General features: G+C 37.7%; 1 protein-coding gene across 1 annotated transcript in view; it reads left to right on the forward strand.

The window, feature by feature from the left end:
• The window catches only part of RAD9B (RAD9 checkpoint clamp component B), a 111,948-nt gene that overhangs the window by 38,187 nt on the left and 54,760 nt on the right, over nt 1-19,001 (forward strand). The window contains exons 5-6 of the mRNA XM_075211516.1: nt 7,253-7,352; nt 18,203-18,309. Coding sequence (XP_075067617.1) covers nt 7,253-7,352; nt 18,203-18,309 — 207 coding nt within the window. The remainder of the gene's footprint in view (nt 1-7,252; nt 7,353-18,202; nt 18,310-19,001) is intronic.

Raw genomic sequence — 19,001 nt, forward strand, 5'->3', positions numbered from 1 at the left:
TTTTGAGCTTTTGTCGGTTTCACTATTTTTTAATAATTATTGAAACATCGTTTGCTACCTTTATTTGTTGTGACTACATGAATGTTGTTTTGTTAAAATAATTTTTCTTATTATGCAGTTATCTTTTTATAGCCCAAATATATTATGTTGAAAACAGAACTGTAATTGTGATTTACTTTAGTATTTATTCGTTTATGTCCAATGTCATTTTCCCATTTCAGTTTGAGTCGTGAGACCCTCCGGTAATACTAGTGGGAGGAGATGTGTAGTTAGTGTCACTTTATGTGAGCCCACACTCCTTAGGATAACTTTAAGGGAGGAGTGGAGAGCAAGAGTTTTTGTCTGAATTGTGCCCAATGGGCATGTCATAGTTGTAAGTAGCTATGAAAAGAGATATATGGAATTGAAAGATTTTAGATACAGGGGAATGCTTTTAGGGGGCATACTTGTAGGCCTAGAGGAGCCTCCCTAATATCAATTTGGCCTTGTAGTTTTCTGATATCTGAGGGCAAGTGGAGGTAAACTGGCCCTTGTGCCACAGTAAATGCGCAGACCGGTAGCACGTCACCTTTTTCATCTGCAGACAATCTGGACATGCCAATTTGAGCAGGCTTGGCTGCACATCTGGGTTGGGGAATTGCAGCAGAGGAATAAAGAATGGACTCTTTTTCTTGCTTCCTCTCCGTAATGTGATTGATCATAATGGATAAATGTGTTAAGCACCTTAAGGTCCATGATCTGTTTGGACAATCCTAAGCGATACGTAAAGCTTATTTATTCCAGGTGGAATCATTTGCCCAGCGTCTAAATTATGAACTATATCCCTCAACAGAACTGTGCCCCTGATGTAGCGACTGTAATTGGGAATCAGCAGAAGTCACCATCAGTGTCTTCACAGAACGCCCCTAATGCTTTAGAAATGCATTAACACTCAAAATGGCAGAGTTTGTCCCAATCCCAGGTTTGCAGGTCACCCTGCAGTAAGAATTTTACAATCCCAAACCTTTGTTGCTTCTTTCCAGAAGTTTGAGGTCTCAACTGAAAATAAAGTTTACAGCTGTATCGAAAATTTTGAAATAAACATGGATCTCCTAAAATGCAGTCTGGAAGGTTTAGCTTAGACTCTACAGAATCAAGAGGAGGAATATAAAAATTGACTGCTTCCTCCTGCGCATCTACTGTAGTAGACAGGTCCTGCACCATTTGGGTTAAAACTTGTAATTACATAGCAAGGACATGGGACAGACTGATCTAATAATATACTTTTGTGGTAGTTATAACGTAAGGCTAGGAGGTTCTAGACCAGAAGAGTTTATACCAGACTTACATTTGTATTCATGCCTACTAGCCTTTTCCCTTAGATCTGGATATGCTCGTCAGTACTTAAATAGTCCAGGCACACAGTTATCCAAAGGTGAGCCACAGGGGAGCTATAGTTCCAAGCAGCAGTAGATGGAGAGTACCAGTCAGACTCCAGACACATGTAGAGACCACAGCAGACAATAAGGATAGTCAAATTCCAGGCACAGGGTAATTGGCAGCTTTGGGGCAATTTCAGAGCATATGCTAAAAGGAGTGTCTGCATTTTTTTTTTATTAAGCACTAGGGTGGAACTACATGTTTCTGCGGGTCCTGGTTACTAGGGTATGCTCGTTCTTTTATTTTCACAAATTCAAGTGTGCTTTTGCAATTCTCTCTATTACAGTACCAGCACAGCCAGTGCTCTTTTGCCATAACTGTAACCAGCCCACTATCCTGTTGGTAAGGTTTTCCAAAGGATTTATAATGCTCTGTGGGAAAAAAAGAACTTTTGGAGCCTGATTAATCAAGGCACGCATTCTGAATGCACGTAAATCAGCTCTGTGTACTCTTAAATCTGAAGATACGTGTTCTGAAATATTCGGGTGTCGGACTGCTCTGCTCTACTACACAAGACAGTGCAGGATACGTACAATACCTATGTGGGATATAAATTTGCAAAAGAACAAAAAAATATTCAATTAATGTTATCCGTTAATAATATAGGTATTAACGAGAAAAGAGTTAAAAAAAAAGGGTGTTTTTTTTTTTTCATGAAATACATTTATTAGAATGTAATTATTGTCTACTGAACATAAAATCCATTTTTACAGTTGTTTCTGATTTCACATGTAATAGGATGAATACGCGACTGTCATCAATAGTTATCAGGAATTAGACTAGCCCTGGAGCAAGAGATGCGGCAGAAAAATAAATACCTTTGCGATGCCCAGAGCTTGATTCGGACGTGACTGCGTGCGCTTGTGTTTGGCACGCCCTCACTATAAATTGACTATGGACAAACGACCTTTCCCCACCCCATTCACTCGCTGAAATCGTAGGCTGTAGTAAGTCTCCTTTGCATACGAAGACGGAGCAGACATGGCTGCGTTTACTGGCGTATGGTCTGGTTCTGGGCATGCGCAGTGATTTTGCATACAATATGCTCTAAATCAGCAGATACATGCCTTGATGAATCAGGCTCTTGGTCTTTAGCTTAATAAAACAATACAAAACTTTAAGGGGTGTTAAGTGCGTATTGTCGCTAACCAATAACGATTGTCGAACCTCGATTTGTGTTTCCAACGCACAAAGATTTATTCGCAATAAGTAGTATAATATATTCAAGCGAAGTGATAATAAGTACAGCCATTACTTATCGCAGGCGCTCTGGATCCAGTGTACAGTCATTCAATCCTGAAGTCTGGGGACAAGATGTCTGAACACTAGATGAGAGGCTGCTGCTTATATGCACACAGGAATACAGTAAAACAATGAAGATGGTATAGCTTGCTTCTATTGGTCCAGGTTTCAGGAAGGTCCAAGGGGTTGTCAATCATTGGCTAGTTCATCCTAAGGAATCCAAAGGAGGGGGTCATCTCTCCAGGGGGTATGCTCTGCTCTTCCCGCCAAGATTCCTTAGTCTTAAGTAGTTCATAATCCCCTATCATTCATAACTTGTGTATGCACTTTGCGATTCCTTCGCAGAGTGAACCAAACAGTAGCAAATGTTAAGAGGTTTATTATGATACCACACATGATATGATTCCTTCAACCTGTTCCATATATTTCACTAATGTGCATATAACTTATAATATAAATACTACTATATTTCGACATAAATGACTATGTGTTGCAACTACCATTAATGTGTACTATTTTACAAGTATGCGTGTTTGTGCCAATGTATGTAAAAGGCTAAGTACTGTTGCTGCCACGTGTTGCAGCTGCGTACGCCCTTTTACGCCGTAGCGTGCCCTTTTACGCTGTAGTGTACCGTACGCATCTTTTCAGACAAAGACAACCAAGTTTGATCGATTTTAATTGAAATGACTTTATCCAATTTGCTGACTTCGACAGGGGTATATTTACTAAACTGCGGGTTTGAAAAAGTGGAGATAGCAACCAATCAGATTCTAGGTATCATTTATTTAGTACATTCTAAAAAATGACAGCTAGAATCTAATTGGTTGCTATAGGCAACATCTCCACTTTTTCAAACCCACAGTTTAGTAAACATACCACCAAGATTTGATTCCAAGCTATACTTTCAACAGAATGAGACCGAAAAGTTACTTAAAATTTTAAATTTGGAGAGGGAAATATAAAATTTTTTAAAAATTAAGCACTTTTTAAAATGTATTATTATAATGGGGCTAAAATATGTAGACACTGAAGATAAGCATATACTAACGTTTTTCTTAAAATAAACCTACTTGTCATTAATCAAATCAAATGCTTTTCAAATATTAATTTATTAACATTTATATATTTAGTGTCAGTATTCACAGTGCTTTGCAATTGGATATAATGAGGTTTAATTTTATGTTTTGTTTCAAAATTATTATTATACTTGGACTAAGATATGTTACTTACATAGTTTACCTGAGATGGTAGCGTAGCTGTAAAAGGGTTCTAGGGTGTTTATGGGGTTTTAATCTCCTTAATAGTCTGGCAAATGTATGGATGATAATTTAACGTAAATTTATGACTACTACCGTCAACATTCTAATTGTAAAACTTATGTATATATTATAATACAGTAAACAGTGTATTTATACAAACTCAACAGATTTTGTTTCATACCATACATTGCAGGCAATTGCCTGTCTTATAAATATATAAGTCATTGTGTGTGTGTGTGTGTGTGTGTGTGTGTGTGTGTTTTGACTAACTATTGTCTAAAGGTGTGTGAATGTGTTTGTGTGAGGGGGGGAGACCTGTGTGTGTGGGGGGGGGGGGGCAGGAGACCTTTTTGTGTGTGGGGGGGGGGGTAGAGGAGGAGAGACCTGTGTGTGGGGGGAGGAGGAGAGACCTGTGGGGGGGAACCTGTGTGTAGGAGGGGAGACCAGTGGGGGGAGGGGGGGGGGAGACCTGTGGGGGAGAAAGAGACACAAGTCAAGCTCACATTTTAACCTCCCAAATATTCTCCCATTTATCTCAAAACTTCTACCATTTATCCATCTGTCATTCCATTTATCTTATCTCAGTCAAAGTCCAACAGCTATTATTTACTATCTACATGGTCTTCACATGGAATTCTCTAGATGGCAACCATTTTACAAGCATGGAGCTTCTATGTCCATTTTTTCTATTGTCTGAACTCAGCCTACTCTAAACACATGCACACCTTGCTGCCATATTAACTACATCAACATTTCCAGAAATAAACCATATTATTTCAGAGATTCAGAGTTACAAGCTACAATTTAAGCCAACAGTCTAACAAAACTTTATATTGAAAAATCAGACCACTTCCTGAACAATCTAATCATTTGCTATGTATCTAAGTCCTCATCTCAGCCACACTCTTCAACAGCAGCATAGCAGGCTTTCATATTCCATCTAAATCAAAATCTCAGTAATATCAGAAATGGTATACCATCTACACGTTTTCTTAATATACTTGTAAGTCCACCACAAATATCTATTTTACACAAAAAGACATTTAGTGAGAGCCAACAAGGCATATTGCACAAAATAATTTTTGCAACCAACACAAATGCTACCATGACAAACACTTCACTAACTCCATTTTGTGTGCACTCAGACAATTCCATTTAAATAACCTAACAAAACTCCGTAATAACATTAGACCAACACAGAACCACACAGAACTATGTATATATCCAGATTCAACCATTTTCCATTCAAAAAACACATTCATTCAAATTAACTCCATTTACAAACAATCACAAAACTATATATTTCCAGTTTAACTCACCTTCCATTCGACCCATTCAAAACTCTATTATAACATTTTTCCTGCTAGCCAGGGCCTCCCCAGGCACTAGGCAAATTACTTTCCAGCATGTCCAGCTAGGAGCTGTGTCTAGCAAAAATACAGAATATATCAAAATATCAGGCGCTAAATGACCTATAACACTTGATCAAGTTGCAGCTATTTAAGCAGGATCTGGACCTGCTGATCATAAACTGTAGAAATAAAAAAACATAAAATAGCGCAAAACTTAAAATTAAGAAAATAATATTTAATAAATGTGAGTAAGATGCTGTATATACACCTAAGCACATACAATTTAAAACAGCAAGATGGAGTGACCACAAAGAATTAGGTATGCATATATTCAGACACTATAGACAGTCTTCGTGAGACAATTGAGGAGTCGCCACATTAGAAACCTCCTGTGTTGATGAGACGGAGTGGTGATTACCAGTCAGATAGGAACTGGCTTAGTTGAAATCCGCACAGATGCGTGTGCATGTTCACTTAACCTTTAAACACTCTATAACAACAAGGGGTTACCTGCTGTAGTGTATGTCTAAGTGCTTGACTCCAATTTGAATAGTGAGCTGCTAAGGTCCAGCAGCAAGCTTGTAATAAGTCCCCGGGGTTTGTAAAAAAAAAAGGGTCACTGCACTTGCCAAAAACACAAAAATATCACAGCCTGACGCGTTTCTCGGCATTCAGATGCCGTTTCATCAGAGGCAATATAGTTAATTCCAAGGCAGAGCTGTTAAATACTGACAGCGCACAGTCACGCGGTGGGGACCGGCCAATCATTAGCCTCCTGTCACATGATGTAAACGAGCCAATAAGGCAATAGATTCATTCATAAAGATACGGATTGTAAATAAAACCTGGTTATGTAGTGAAGAGAAACCAGTAATGCATATAGTTCATACATACAATTGAAAGCAAATGCAAAATTACAGTCAATCAGCACATTGTAGATTTAACAACTTAGAGAGCGGGCACACATATTAAATGCAAATTGCTGGCTTTTATGTAATAAGATCAACTGCATAGCATTCTAAATATTGTTGACTCCAAGACAAAACTGTTAAATACTAACAACGCGTAGTCACGCGGTGGAGACCGGCCAATCATTAGCCTCCTAACACATAATATAAATGAGCCTATAAGGCAATGAATTAATTCATAAAAATATAGATTGTAAATAAAGCCCAGTTACGTAGTGAGGAGAAACCAAGCCTGAATTGTTGGCTTTTATGTAATAAAATCGACTGCATTTAATGAATGTGTCCAGAAAAAGCAATAGTCAGTATATATGAATCTCGTAATTATTCAGCTCTCTTATATTACTATAAACAAATAAAAATACAATATACAGACAAAAAAGCAATCAGTTTAAAATATAAGAAAAAACAAATTTGTTAGTTGAAAGCTGTGCGGATTTCAACTAAGCCAGTTCCGATCTGACTGGTAATCACCACTCCGTCTCATCAACACAGGAGGTTTCTAATGTGGCGACTCCTCAATTGTCTCACGAAGACTGTCTATAGTGTCTGAATATATGCATACCTAGTTCTTTGTGGTCACTCCATCTTGATGTTTTAAATTGTATGTGCTTAGGTGTATATACACCATCTTAATCACATTTATTAAATCTTATTTTCTTGATTTTAAGTTTTGCGCTATTTTATGTTTTTTTATTTCTACAGGAGCTGTGTCTGCACGTCTTATCAAGCTCGGAGCATGGCACCAAGGACCCCTTTGTGCTCTTTGCTGCATAATATAATACTTTTCTACTGGGCGGAGTTTACCTTTCCACAAATTTTGACCAACTAAACAGATTTGCCCAAGCATTGACAAACCTTCTGTTTCTAGTAGGGGGAGGAGAGTTTTGTTCAGACCAACTTCTACTCATGTATTATAAAATGAAATATAAAATAATAGATTATTTATATACTCTTCGTCAGTAGCTGATGCAGGTGCACTACTTTTTACTTATTATGTGTCTTTTTCAAGGTCTAACTAAAACTCATAACTTAACCTATGAAGACTGTAAACCATTGCAAGCTGTTTTTACAAAAGCCTCGTGTCCTAATGTGCTAAAGATCCAGTCCAGGTATGCTTATGTATATCATGAATATACAGCCTCACTTATTACCCAGTATATTTTCCATGATGTGACACCACACTTACTCACAATGCCAGTTTTGTCCTGTATTTTAAGCTGGTTGTATAAAGAGGGAGCACTAGATTCCTTTTGTAGATTTTAAGATTAAACAGTATTAGTTTGCTGAAAGTTGGCATGTTCACTGCGGAAATTTGATCACCAGGTAGAATATATAGTTTTATAAATTTTCCTTTTTAAGACCCAAGACCTATTAATGGACCCATCTAACATTATACATGATAACATTATACCATAGAACAAAGCAGAGTTAAACCTGCAAAGGAGAACAAATTGAAAGATTAAGTTCACCCTAAAATAACACGTGGCTTTCCCAAAGGTATAGAATTTAATCATTCAAAACTTCAGATGAACTTTTGGGAGTTTCATTTGTTTAATAACTGTAATGTCTATGTTAATTTGAGATGGGGTACAATGTTGCTTCTCCATGAGCAGGAATAAACAACAGACTGCTTCTGAATCTTGAATAGTTGTGTAAATCAGATTAAAAATGTTTACAAATGTTGCTTACTGTTGTAAGTGTATGTATGTATAGGTTTATATGGCATTATAGAGTGTACACAGCCCCAAATTACCAGAAACAAATATTACAAAATGGCACGAACAAGTGCAACAGAAAACTGAGGATTTGGGTCCTTGTCCCAAAGAATTTATAACCTAAGTGGATGATGGGAGACATATAACAACAAAACACAAGGGAACAAGTGCTGACATTCACCATGAAAAGCTCACAAGTGCTCACAGTAGTATTACTACTTTAAGAGCTAAGATTTCAACTTTGATTTGTAAAGACAGTTTTAAAACGAGGAGTAAATGGATAGAGTTCCAGAAGTTAAGAGCAGCAAGGAGAACGCATGATGGCATGTTGTCAGTGGTAGAGAATGGTGCTGAAAGGAATTGGCTTTGAGAGGAACAAAAAAATCTGATTATTGAGCATATGAGAGATGAATATAATACTTTGAAAGTAAGAATGAGGATGATGTAATACGGTGAATTATAGAATGTCGTCATCAAATGGAATAGAAATTGTACATTTTTCATTAATATATGCACCTGTTTCTAAACTGACATAAAAGAACACATCCTAAAAATGTTAAACATATCGAGGATCAACATCTTCAACTTTCTATTATATAGCAGGAATCGATGCGCATGTGCAAGACTAAACCACTGTTACGCCCTACTAGGAAAAATAGCATCATCATCACCATTTATTTATATAGCGCCACTGATTCCGCAGCGCTGTACAGACCTAAACATTGAGCAAAAAAATGCCTAAACACTGCAACAAACATGTCTAATCATGCTATTTATAAGGTACCATAGGCAAGTCAAAATTGAAATGCTGGCCATTTTCATTAGTCACAATTTTTACTAGTTAAAAAAAATATATCATATCATGTCCCAAAGTGGCAATTAGTACCCTGGCCCCAGTCATCTCCCCACAAAGAGGCGCTAGTCGAACTTCAGCTATACTAAAGTTGAGGTACTGGTGCTCAATTTGGACAACATCAAAAGGCAGCTAACAGCTGTGACCAAGCTCTGCATATAAGAGAGAGATCACAGAGCAGGTAAAATCGGAGACTTTTATCCGCCATCACTGAGATCAAGAAGAGGTCTGTAACAGATTACAAAATTTATTAAAATTAATATGTAATATTTTTAAGATGTCTGCAAATCTATATTTTTATGTAATGGGGTAGATAATTTGTTTTTGTCTAACACATATCAATGTTCTATCTATATACAGATATTATATGCACATGCAGATATAGTAACATAGTAACATAGTTGATGAGGTTGAAAAAAGACACCAGTCCATCAAGTTCAACCTATTTTGGATCTCCTGCGATCCTGCACTTATATTTGAAATTAATCCAGAGTAAGCAACCGCCAATCTGTTTCAATTGTGAAAAATCCCCCCAGACTCAATATTGCAGTCCTATTTTTACCTTATATCCACTACTATCCTTCATTTTAATTAACAGTCGTATCCCTGGATACACCTTTCCGCTAAAAATTTGTCTAACCCTTTCTTAAACATATCTATTGAATCTGCCATCACAACCTTCCCTGGCAATGAATTCCATATCTTGACTGCCCTTACTGTAAAGAACCCCTTCCTTTGCTGGTTGTGAAATTTCCTCTCCTCTAACCTTAGGGGATGACCACGTGTCCTGTGTATGGTCCTTCGGGTAAAAAGTTCCCATATGATTACCTGATATATGTTAAAGGAAAACTATTTCCACTTTCCCAAAAATATACACTTGCAAGTGCTAAATATATTGTAGTACATTATGCAACAGTTGTCATAGTTATTTTAAATCGATTTTCGTGTTGATTTTTGTATTAAATTACCCTTGAATTTAGCATTAACATAAAATACATAATTTTACTTGTTTAGTATACATACATTCTTCTTTACAAGGCAATACATTAACTATGTTTATTTCTAAAATATTTTTCATCTGTTAAGAGGTGGCAGGATTTCATGCTAAGTGGCCCGACGGTGATCCCAGTGCTTTTGTCAGGGTTGTGGGATAGAAGCAGTAGGAGACTTAGGATCCACAGCCAGGATTGGTCACTGTTGGTTTATTAGGCTCAAAGCACAATTGTTTAGCACCTCTTTAGGCATTTAGCTAGCCTAAGTTTCTGTGCTCTGTCTGACACTGCTCGTGTTTGACCACTCTGTTTTGTCTGCTACTTCCGTCAACCTGGAGGCTTACTGGTTTCCTGTCTGCAACACAAACTGATGACTTCCTGTTACCGTTGATTCTTTATAATTCAGTTGATTCCGTATGCTGCCTGCCTCAAATTCTGCTAGTTACTGGTTATCCTGTTTGCCGGCTGTACTAATCTATGCTTGTTACTGTTCTTCCTGTCTTACGCATGTTTTGACCTCTGCTTGTTACCGTTCTTCCTTTTACACATCAGCCCTGACTCCTGTTTTTATAGTTTGTTGCCTGTCCTGTTAATGCATTTATCTACCAGTGTCCTCAGTGCATTCTGCTTTTCCCACTTAGATCTGCCTTTTACATTTACTCCCATTCTAACAGCCTCAGATTTGCTGTTAGAATGAGAGGCAGTGGCATACAGCCCCTGATCCGATTGCCGGCATTACGAAGGAAAAATAAATAAATTATATAAATCTGCCGCATAAATATCTTTGTTAGGGCTCCCCAGCTGCCCGAGACCCCTGGACTATAGTCCAGAAAGGCCATTGCGTTAATCCGGCACTGGCACCACCCTGCACTCCCACATCCAAATAAAGACATGTATTTATTTATGGTCTGACACACTCTATTGGGGACATAGATAGGTGAGTGTTGTAGAATATAAAGTTATTTAGGTTCGAAAATCATTTTAAAATGATTCCACAGACGTGATCACACCCGAAAAAGTCAATAATGGGGTCAATGTGGGATAAGTGTAATGACCTCTGTGTGTGTGTAGGTTAAAAATCCAAACTTGCAGGCATTTAAAATGCAGTCCACTGCAGAGAATGACACAACGTATCATCGGAAAGTCAGTCCTTTTGCATTCGTCAAGAACAGCAAAATGTCTTTCACATATAACAGTATCCACAATTCCCCCAACTGGGGGGCCACAAATATTTGGATGCGCACAGATGAAGCATGCAAACGGCTCTATAGCCACTGCAAATAATGCAGAAGACAATGGACACTCCTGTTTAGTACTCCGTCCCAGAGCAACCTGGCTCTACTGTAGCCATTTGCACAGTGTGTGTGTGTGTTTGACCGTGTTAATATAGTGTGTGTGTGTGTGCGCGCAGTATTTTAATATAGTGTGTGTGCGCAGTATTTTAATATTGTGTGTGTGTGTGCAGTATTTTAATATAATATGTGAGGGAAGGGAGGATCTTAATATAGTGTGGGAGGTATGCTATTTAATGGTGGAGAGTAGGTGGGGGCTAATTATTTAAGGTGAGGTGAAGGAACCTTTAATTTAATGCTGGGGTGGTTTGGGGCTATCAATTGAATATGGGGCTGATTTTGGGGAGGAGGGCTATTCATTAAATGTGAATCTGAATTATTTATTGCCGGGGATAGTTATGGAAAATGGCTATATTTATTAAAATTAATGCTATTTAATTTATTGCTGGGACTGTTTGCAGGGAGGAAAATAGGTTTTGAGTAAATGGGTATACTGTTATTTTAATGTTGGGTCTACTTATTAAATGTGAATATTATTATTGTTGGGACTGGATGGAGGACTAATTATAAAACGTGAGTGCTATTGTTTTAACACCGGGGCTGGTTGGAGTTTTCTACATCTCATGTACCCATTTTCTTTTTCAAAATAGGGCATGCAATATTTTGGGGTAAAGACAAGCAGCAACTGAGCTAAAGAAACCAGCTGTCACAAGTGGTGAAAGTGACAAGACAGGTAGGAGAGAGCAGGACAGTCTGCCAACTGTCCTGAATCTAGTGGGGCAATCCTGAATTTGGGTGACTGTCTTACTTAATCAGGATTTGGTCCGACTGCAAGGACAGTTGGGAGGTATGTCCTGCTTTATATCATACTGCTTGTGAAGGCAGAGCTGTGTGTTTCTAACAGTAGTGCACACAGTATTGCCTATGTATTTGTCTAAAATGATAACCATGGGGCCTTGCTGTCTTAAATACTCTGGGCCCCCTGAGCCTTAATCCCCCTCTGATTTGGGGAAGGGGACTAATAGCTGCTCCCAGTTCCCGGAGAGGACACAGACTGCAGAGCAAGGCGAGGAGCTCTATGTATCACAAGATTTGGTAATCTCGTGAGACAAAGAGCTTCCCTGCTCACTCTACAGGAAGTTCCCACCCTGATAGATGTCAGCAGCACCAGAAGCACAGATAAGTACAGTGGGCTGGGGGTGTCGTAATGTGCCTGGGGGGATGGTGTGATGGCGTGATGTGGCTGGGAGTGTGTGATAAATGTAATGTTTTATTATAATGTATGTATCAATTCCCCATGTTGGCCACACCCACAACACTATGTGGGCACGCGCGGCGGCACACGATTTCTTTCCTGATGTAACTGAGGTGCGCCTGTGTACTTTAAATGCCAGGGCTGATTTTTTTTATCCCAGTCCAGCCCTGCCTGAGACCTGTGAGGCTCTCATAAAACTTCTGCACGGACAATATATGAAGGTTGGTGAAAGAAATAGTCTGATTTAAAACAAACTTTTTTTTAAATTAAAATATAAACTAATCATATTAACATATTAAAAATGACACAATCAAAATATATACATTGCCAGCATACAGTAGAAGTGTTTTTTTGGGCTTATAGGCAGGAGGGATATGGAACCTATCTGCACATTGAAGATGGGATAGTGAAACAAATATTTATGAGAATTGAGGGCAAACGTGTTTCCACTGTATGGCAACATGCAGTGGAAGCTCTGATTTGGTTTTATAGGTGGCAGCGGTATGAGACCCAAAATAGGGCATACATAAAACAGATAAAAACAGTAAAAACACACACAATTATGACCCATGTAGGGGTATTATATGGGTGTTACTAGGTTTAATAATAATAATAAAAAAAAAGGTCCTACCCTTTCCCTATTTCTTTTTTTTTGTATACTTTGCAATTATCTTAGGAAATTCAATAAACTTTATTTCAGTTAAAAAAAAAAAAGCAACACCTTTAGTTAAAAAAACCCATAACAGTTGTCACAGCTGTTCATAATGATAATGTTCACTTTTTTTTCCACGTGTGACAGACTTTCTGTGTATTGTGCCATACTTGTGTTTCCCATTGGTGTAGAAGTCTTGTAGGCAGGAAGGGTACTTGACGGGATGTCGCCTGTGGAGTAGTATGTTTGGAATGTGGAATGTTTGAGATTGGACTGGCCGAAATGCCCATGCTCCTGTGTGTGGGGCGATTGTGTAAAAATACTGTTTTGTGAGAAATTTCCTCTCTCTACCTTATAAAACATATCATTTACCAGATGTTCCATCTCCAATCGCATTTTGGCAGGCAACCTTCTCATTTTTTGCCAGTGTTGCTCCAAGCAGGTCACATTCTTCTGGTTCCTTTGTCTTTAACTGGTTCGCAAACTCATTTTTCTAGCAAGGGTGTCACTTTGTTCATAATCATGTGCCCTTTTTTTTCCCCTGCTTGTCAGTTTGATCCCTTTGTGGTTGGGTGGCTTTAACAGTGCCCTGTGTGGGTCTGTCTGTGGTAAGTTGTGTGGGTATATCTGTGCTCTCTGGCTGTCTTCTGTCAGCTGGGTGACATGAGGCATTGTTCCACATTCCTCTAACACATCACAGAATCCGGTTTCAGATAAATCGGCTGTGTGATAAAAACAGAATGTAAGCTAGTTAGTATGATAATACATGCAGGTATTCATCATCATCATCATCAGGTATTGATTTAACATTACAACAATCTTTCTCTTACAGTTTCCTGCAACTGTTGAGGATTGGCAACTTATTGCGCAAGATTTTGAAACGCTTTTTAATTTAAAAAAAAAGTGGCTGTGCCACAGATGGCAAACATGTGAGAATCATGCCACCCTAAAAAAGTGGATTCTATTACTACAAAGGATTCTTCAGCATTATCCTGATGGCCATAGTGGATGCCAGCAATGAATTTATATTCGTGGACATTGGTAAAAATGGAAAAGTGTCAGATTGTGGGGCAATGGAGCAGACTAGCTTCCATGACAAATTTAAGAACAATTCACCAAATTTGTCACCATACGCCGAAACACAACTTGGACTCAATTTTGTATTTGTTGCTGATGAAGCCTTTGTGCTACACAACAACATATTAAAATCTTATCCCCAAAAAAGTGTCACACCAGAAAGGAGGATCTTTAATTATCGATTGTCAAAAGTAAGGCGAGTTGTGGCAAATGCTTTTGGTATATTGAGTAACAGATTTAGAATTTTTCCTTGCGCCATAAATCTGCGGCTAGATAAAATAGATAAGGCAGTGATGGCTTGTTGTGTGCTACACAACTTTCTTAGGTGTTAAAGCACCGGCGTCTGCAACGCACGTAGTATTATTGAAAATACTATAGTTGTGGGAGTGGTAGGTTTGACAGACACCACTGGAGTTATCACAGATGAGAAATGCCAACCACATGGCAAAGTTAAACAGAGGCATATTTAGAATATTTTAATCGTGAGACTGCTGTGTCCTGGCAGACTGACATTTTGTAGTGTATGTACATTCATATTGTATGTTGTATTGAATAACTTTCATTGTCAATGATATGGACAATAAATAATTTACACATTCAAAATGTTGTATGTTTAATTACTATGCCTCTTGCTGGTATGTCGTCTGATTATTGAATGCCAGGTGAGGAACTGCTCTCCATCTCTAACATTGCAGGTGAACTGTTTTGCAATTTCGTCATCACAGGTGAAATGCAAGAGGTCAAAATACCACATTTTGAAAGCCTCCAACTTATTAAGCTCCTTTTAAAAGATAGTCCTCATGTTCTGGATCTTCCCCTTGACCTTGATAATGGGGAAGGCTCACTTTCAGCATTTCATCCAAAGCTGAGCTACTCTTCTGCCTGTTGGAGTATTCTTTTGATTTTGTTTTCCACAAGCAGGTATGGGACCTTTAGGCCTCAATGAAGTCCTTCATAAACTCCGCAATTCTGTCAGATGCCATCTTTAATGTGTTATATTTACATACATACCCAAAAAAATACACAAACTCTCATGCTATAAAGAATTTACCTTGTATAATAGCAATTAAATAAATTGTTGTATCCGTTTGTATACTACGGAAACTTTAGCAAAAATCCTTCCGACACAGCTGCAAACACGAGGGCTATAGTCGAATGAACATTCACCCACGATGCTCCACCCTGTTGCTACAGCTGCCGTGATTGGTCCATACCAACTGTGAACGTCCATGTATGCGTCTATAAAATTATACAGGAGCCAGTCTGTCGCCAGCGGTATGTGATAAGATGGCGGATGAACAGGTGCGTGAAAGGAGGGGTGGAGGGGGATAGAGAAGAAGAAGCTATGCAATTGGAGGAGGTTAAAAGAGCCAAGCCAATGAATCCAAGGGAGATGGAGATGATGGTGAGAGTGCTGGACCAGCACGACTACGACTGTCAAAAGAAGAGATACCGAAAAGTCAATCACTGAAAGGAACTAATTATGCAGAAACTCATAAATCTGCAATATGAAAAACTTAAACTTAAATAGAACAAACTTTCAGATTCAGAAAAGGTGGTCCGATCTAAAGATCAAGGCGCAAAGAAAGTTGCAGAGAATCAGAACGGAAAAATAAATAAAAATGAGTGTTAAAAGCGGTTATTAAAGCTTTGTAAACCTATTTAGTAAACGGTGTTAGTAATTAACAATAAAGATTAGTATGTTTAGTAAAACTTTGACATCTATTTACAGATAGAAAAATGTGCAATGAAATCTGCTGCACAGCACCACAGAATATTAAAATGGAAGATGCTGTAATGACTATAAAAGAAGAAATCACTGACATAGCAAATGCAGAAATAAAAGAGGACCCAAAAGAAGGTAATTAAACATTGTTAAAAAGGTAAAAAAAATGAAAGATGTATCCTGTACTGTTATATTAAAAAATGGCTTCTATATTTCAGTTGATATGGACCAGCACGGCAGCATGCCTGGCCGGACACAGGTGGACATCAGCATAAAGTGATTTCAAGCAGTGTCCAAGATGAACAAATGATAGTAGTTCCACTTGTAAAAACGATGTTGTGTTCCGTTTCATCATTAAACATATAATTAAAATAATTTAGCTTTCTTCATGTAGATACCATAGTCATTTCTGACGAAAGTTTGGAATGAGAGAAGGAGGGCACAAGCAAATATTTCTATAACTTGATGGAAAGAGGTGGCTGAGAAGTTGGAAAAGCTGAACGAATATTTGAAAAAATTGAGGGCTAACAGCAATGATGTTAAGAAAAATTTCCACAAACTGGAGAAAAATTACCCCGACTTGTTTTACATGTATGAGAAAGTTATGTTTGATACCTGTAGACAGATTCAACGTTAAAATAATAAAAATGAATACAGAAGTTTTAAATATTTTGTTTAGTAGATTAAGATGTTCTGCAATGTCAGAAATTTAAAAAATTTTTACTTCTATTTTTACATCCAGTTAATTGGATTATGTGTACACATAAAATATTGTAAACAACATTCTGGTTTATTTGGTGGACTTGCACGATAGGTAGGCCTGAAATAAAGGCAAAACCAGTGAACATTTTCTGAGATACAGACACAGGATGGAAGCAGGTGTACAGAATATATTGCTAGCCAGCCATTATCATAGAGGAACAAATGTACATAATGGGTACAATTATAAAAAGGACATATCTATATATATCTATATATATATCTATATATATATATATATATAAAATTCAACTGCACAGAGGTATAGGAAAAATCATGTATTAATGTTACATACAGAATTGAAGAGATGGACACATGTCAGTAAATAAATGATACTTTAATGATAACATGTATTTTCACATGTGTTAATGCATTTAGTATATACACTTGCATACAGGAACACATATGGAGCATGTACAACACTATTATTGCTTCGCATTTAAAAGAACACTATTTCCATTTGCTTGACATTTTAACAGCACACCACATAACAGACGTAGAGACAGCATCATAAATTGAAATATACACGCACAGAAAGGTGTCGCTGTTGGAGGAACCATTGGCCGATTGTCGGATAGATGGTACGTACACACTGCGCGATTGGAATTACATTGTTCCTTCGTTGAACGAGATTTTTTCAGTTTATAAATCAAATGGAACAATACGATGAGCTTTAGAATAATAATTGTTCATCATTGTACTGTACACACTAATGTGATATCGGGCCGAACAGTCTTTCATTGTGTGATTGGCCCGATAATTGGCTGAAAACACTGTAGTGTGTACCCAGCCTTACATGTATCTTTGAAAAACATTCCTTACTGTGTGCAATTTCTGTTCATACGTAAGGCAGCAGCAGTTTTTGATTGATATTTAGGATTGCTGTGTATTTGCTCTGGACATATGTATATGGCAGATTTAAGGTTGCATATATCTTCAGATGTGTGTAACTCAAAATATAAACGTAGAAACATATGTATACAGATGTAAAGTTGCACATATGCAAATGGGAAACTTTTATGTTCAATACTAAAGCACTGTCGTAATCTTACTCCTTACCATGCATCAGCTTTCCTTTGCTCTCCTTGATGTACGCCTTCAAAACTCTAGGATTGCACCCTATCTCTTTGTAATTTCCTGTGTGTGTGCGCTATGAGTTTCCCATTGTATAAATAATGAAAACTAGGACCACGACAACATGCAGTGGATAAAGAAAGATAAAAAATGAGTACATTTAATGTATATTAAAAAGCAGAACTTCAATCTTGTTTTTATGAGTTCATCTAAAGTCACACACCTTCAGTGGCAGTTCCAGAGTGGTCAATCGGGGCAATGACCCACTCTAGCAGGACTCTACATGCCTTTGAATTGCGGCCAAGAGGTCTGACCAAGGCAGAGGAGAGGGCAGGGCCAATCACTCAGAGTGAAAGAGGGGCGTGGCTATGCTAAATCACCCCCTCCCCCTAGAAAAAAAAAGGTCAAGGTCTGCTCCCGCACACCTTATCTATAAGTCCTATTTTACATTTTAAACTTTGTGTTCGTTTGTATTTTTGTGTTATGCTTTCTACTCATTTGCTTTGCAAAATAATTGTATATCTTGTGAAATGTAATTTAGTAATTTAAGAACTTATTTTATAGGGTATTATCTGATATAATAATCCACTTTCCAACATCCCAAGAGGAAGTCACTGTGACTTTTACACCTATGGAAATTATATTTAAGAGCTATAGTGAGGAAGATCTTGGTAAGATTAAAGTTTGAAATGCTTTTTACATATGTGTTGCAAACAGTTGTCCTTTCAAATCATTATTGGAACTGAACAGTAGATCCAAAATTGTTGTTCATTATCACATCTATTTGCATATACAATAACTTGCTCAAATGTTTTGAATCTTCTCCTTTCTGTGTTTAGCTAGTTTGAAAATGCACTGCTACATTAGTGCATGTGTGTTCTGCTTTAATTTGCATCTGTCTATCTGGTCCCTGAAATAATATGTTGATTAAAAATTGAATGGTCTTCATATTTTGAACAACACCCTTCACAGAGTAATATATTTACAGTTTAGCTTATGATTATATTCCTGTCCTATCTTATCTTTAATCAAAAGTGTTTCTTAAGGTGTCCATGATGATTTTAATGGGCAGTTTGGTTGTTTCAGAACACAATAGCTACAAATAACAGCGAGCATGAGTTCAAATTGATTGCCTACTCTGGTAAAAAAAAATGGTAACATATTGAATGGGGTTTTTGTGCCAGGCAGTAAAAAATCATTTCCATGACAATGGCATTTGTCTGTGTGTGCAGTAATGGAACAGCACTGTGGCACAATGCACTGCACTGCACTGTACTGGGGCCTTGGATTCAATTTGTTTCCAGTCCAAAAACATATTGGTAGGTTAATTGGCTGTGACAGAAATTGGCCCATATATGTTAGA

This window comes from Mixophyes fleayi, chromosome 1, assembly GCF_038048845.1.
Source record: "Mixophyes fleayi isolate aMixFle1 chromosome 1, aMixFle1.hap1, whole genome shotgun sequence".
Taxonomy (NCBI): domain Eukaryota; kingdom Metazoa; phylum Chordata; class Amphibia; order Anura; family Limnodynastidae; genus Mixophyes; species Mixophyes fleayi.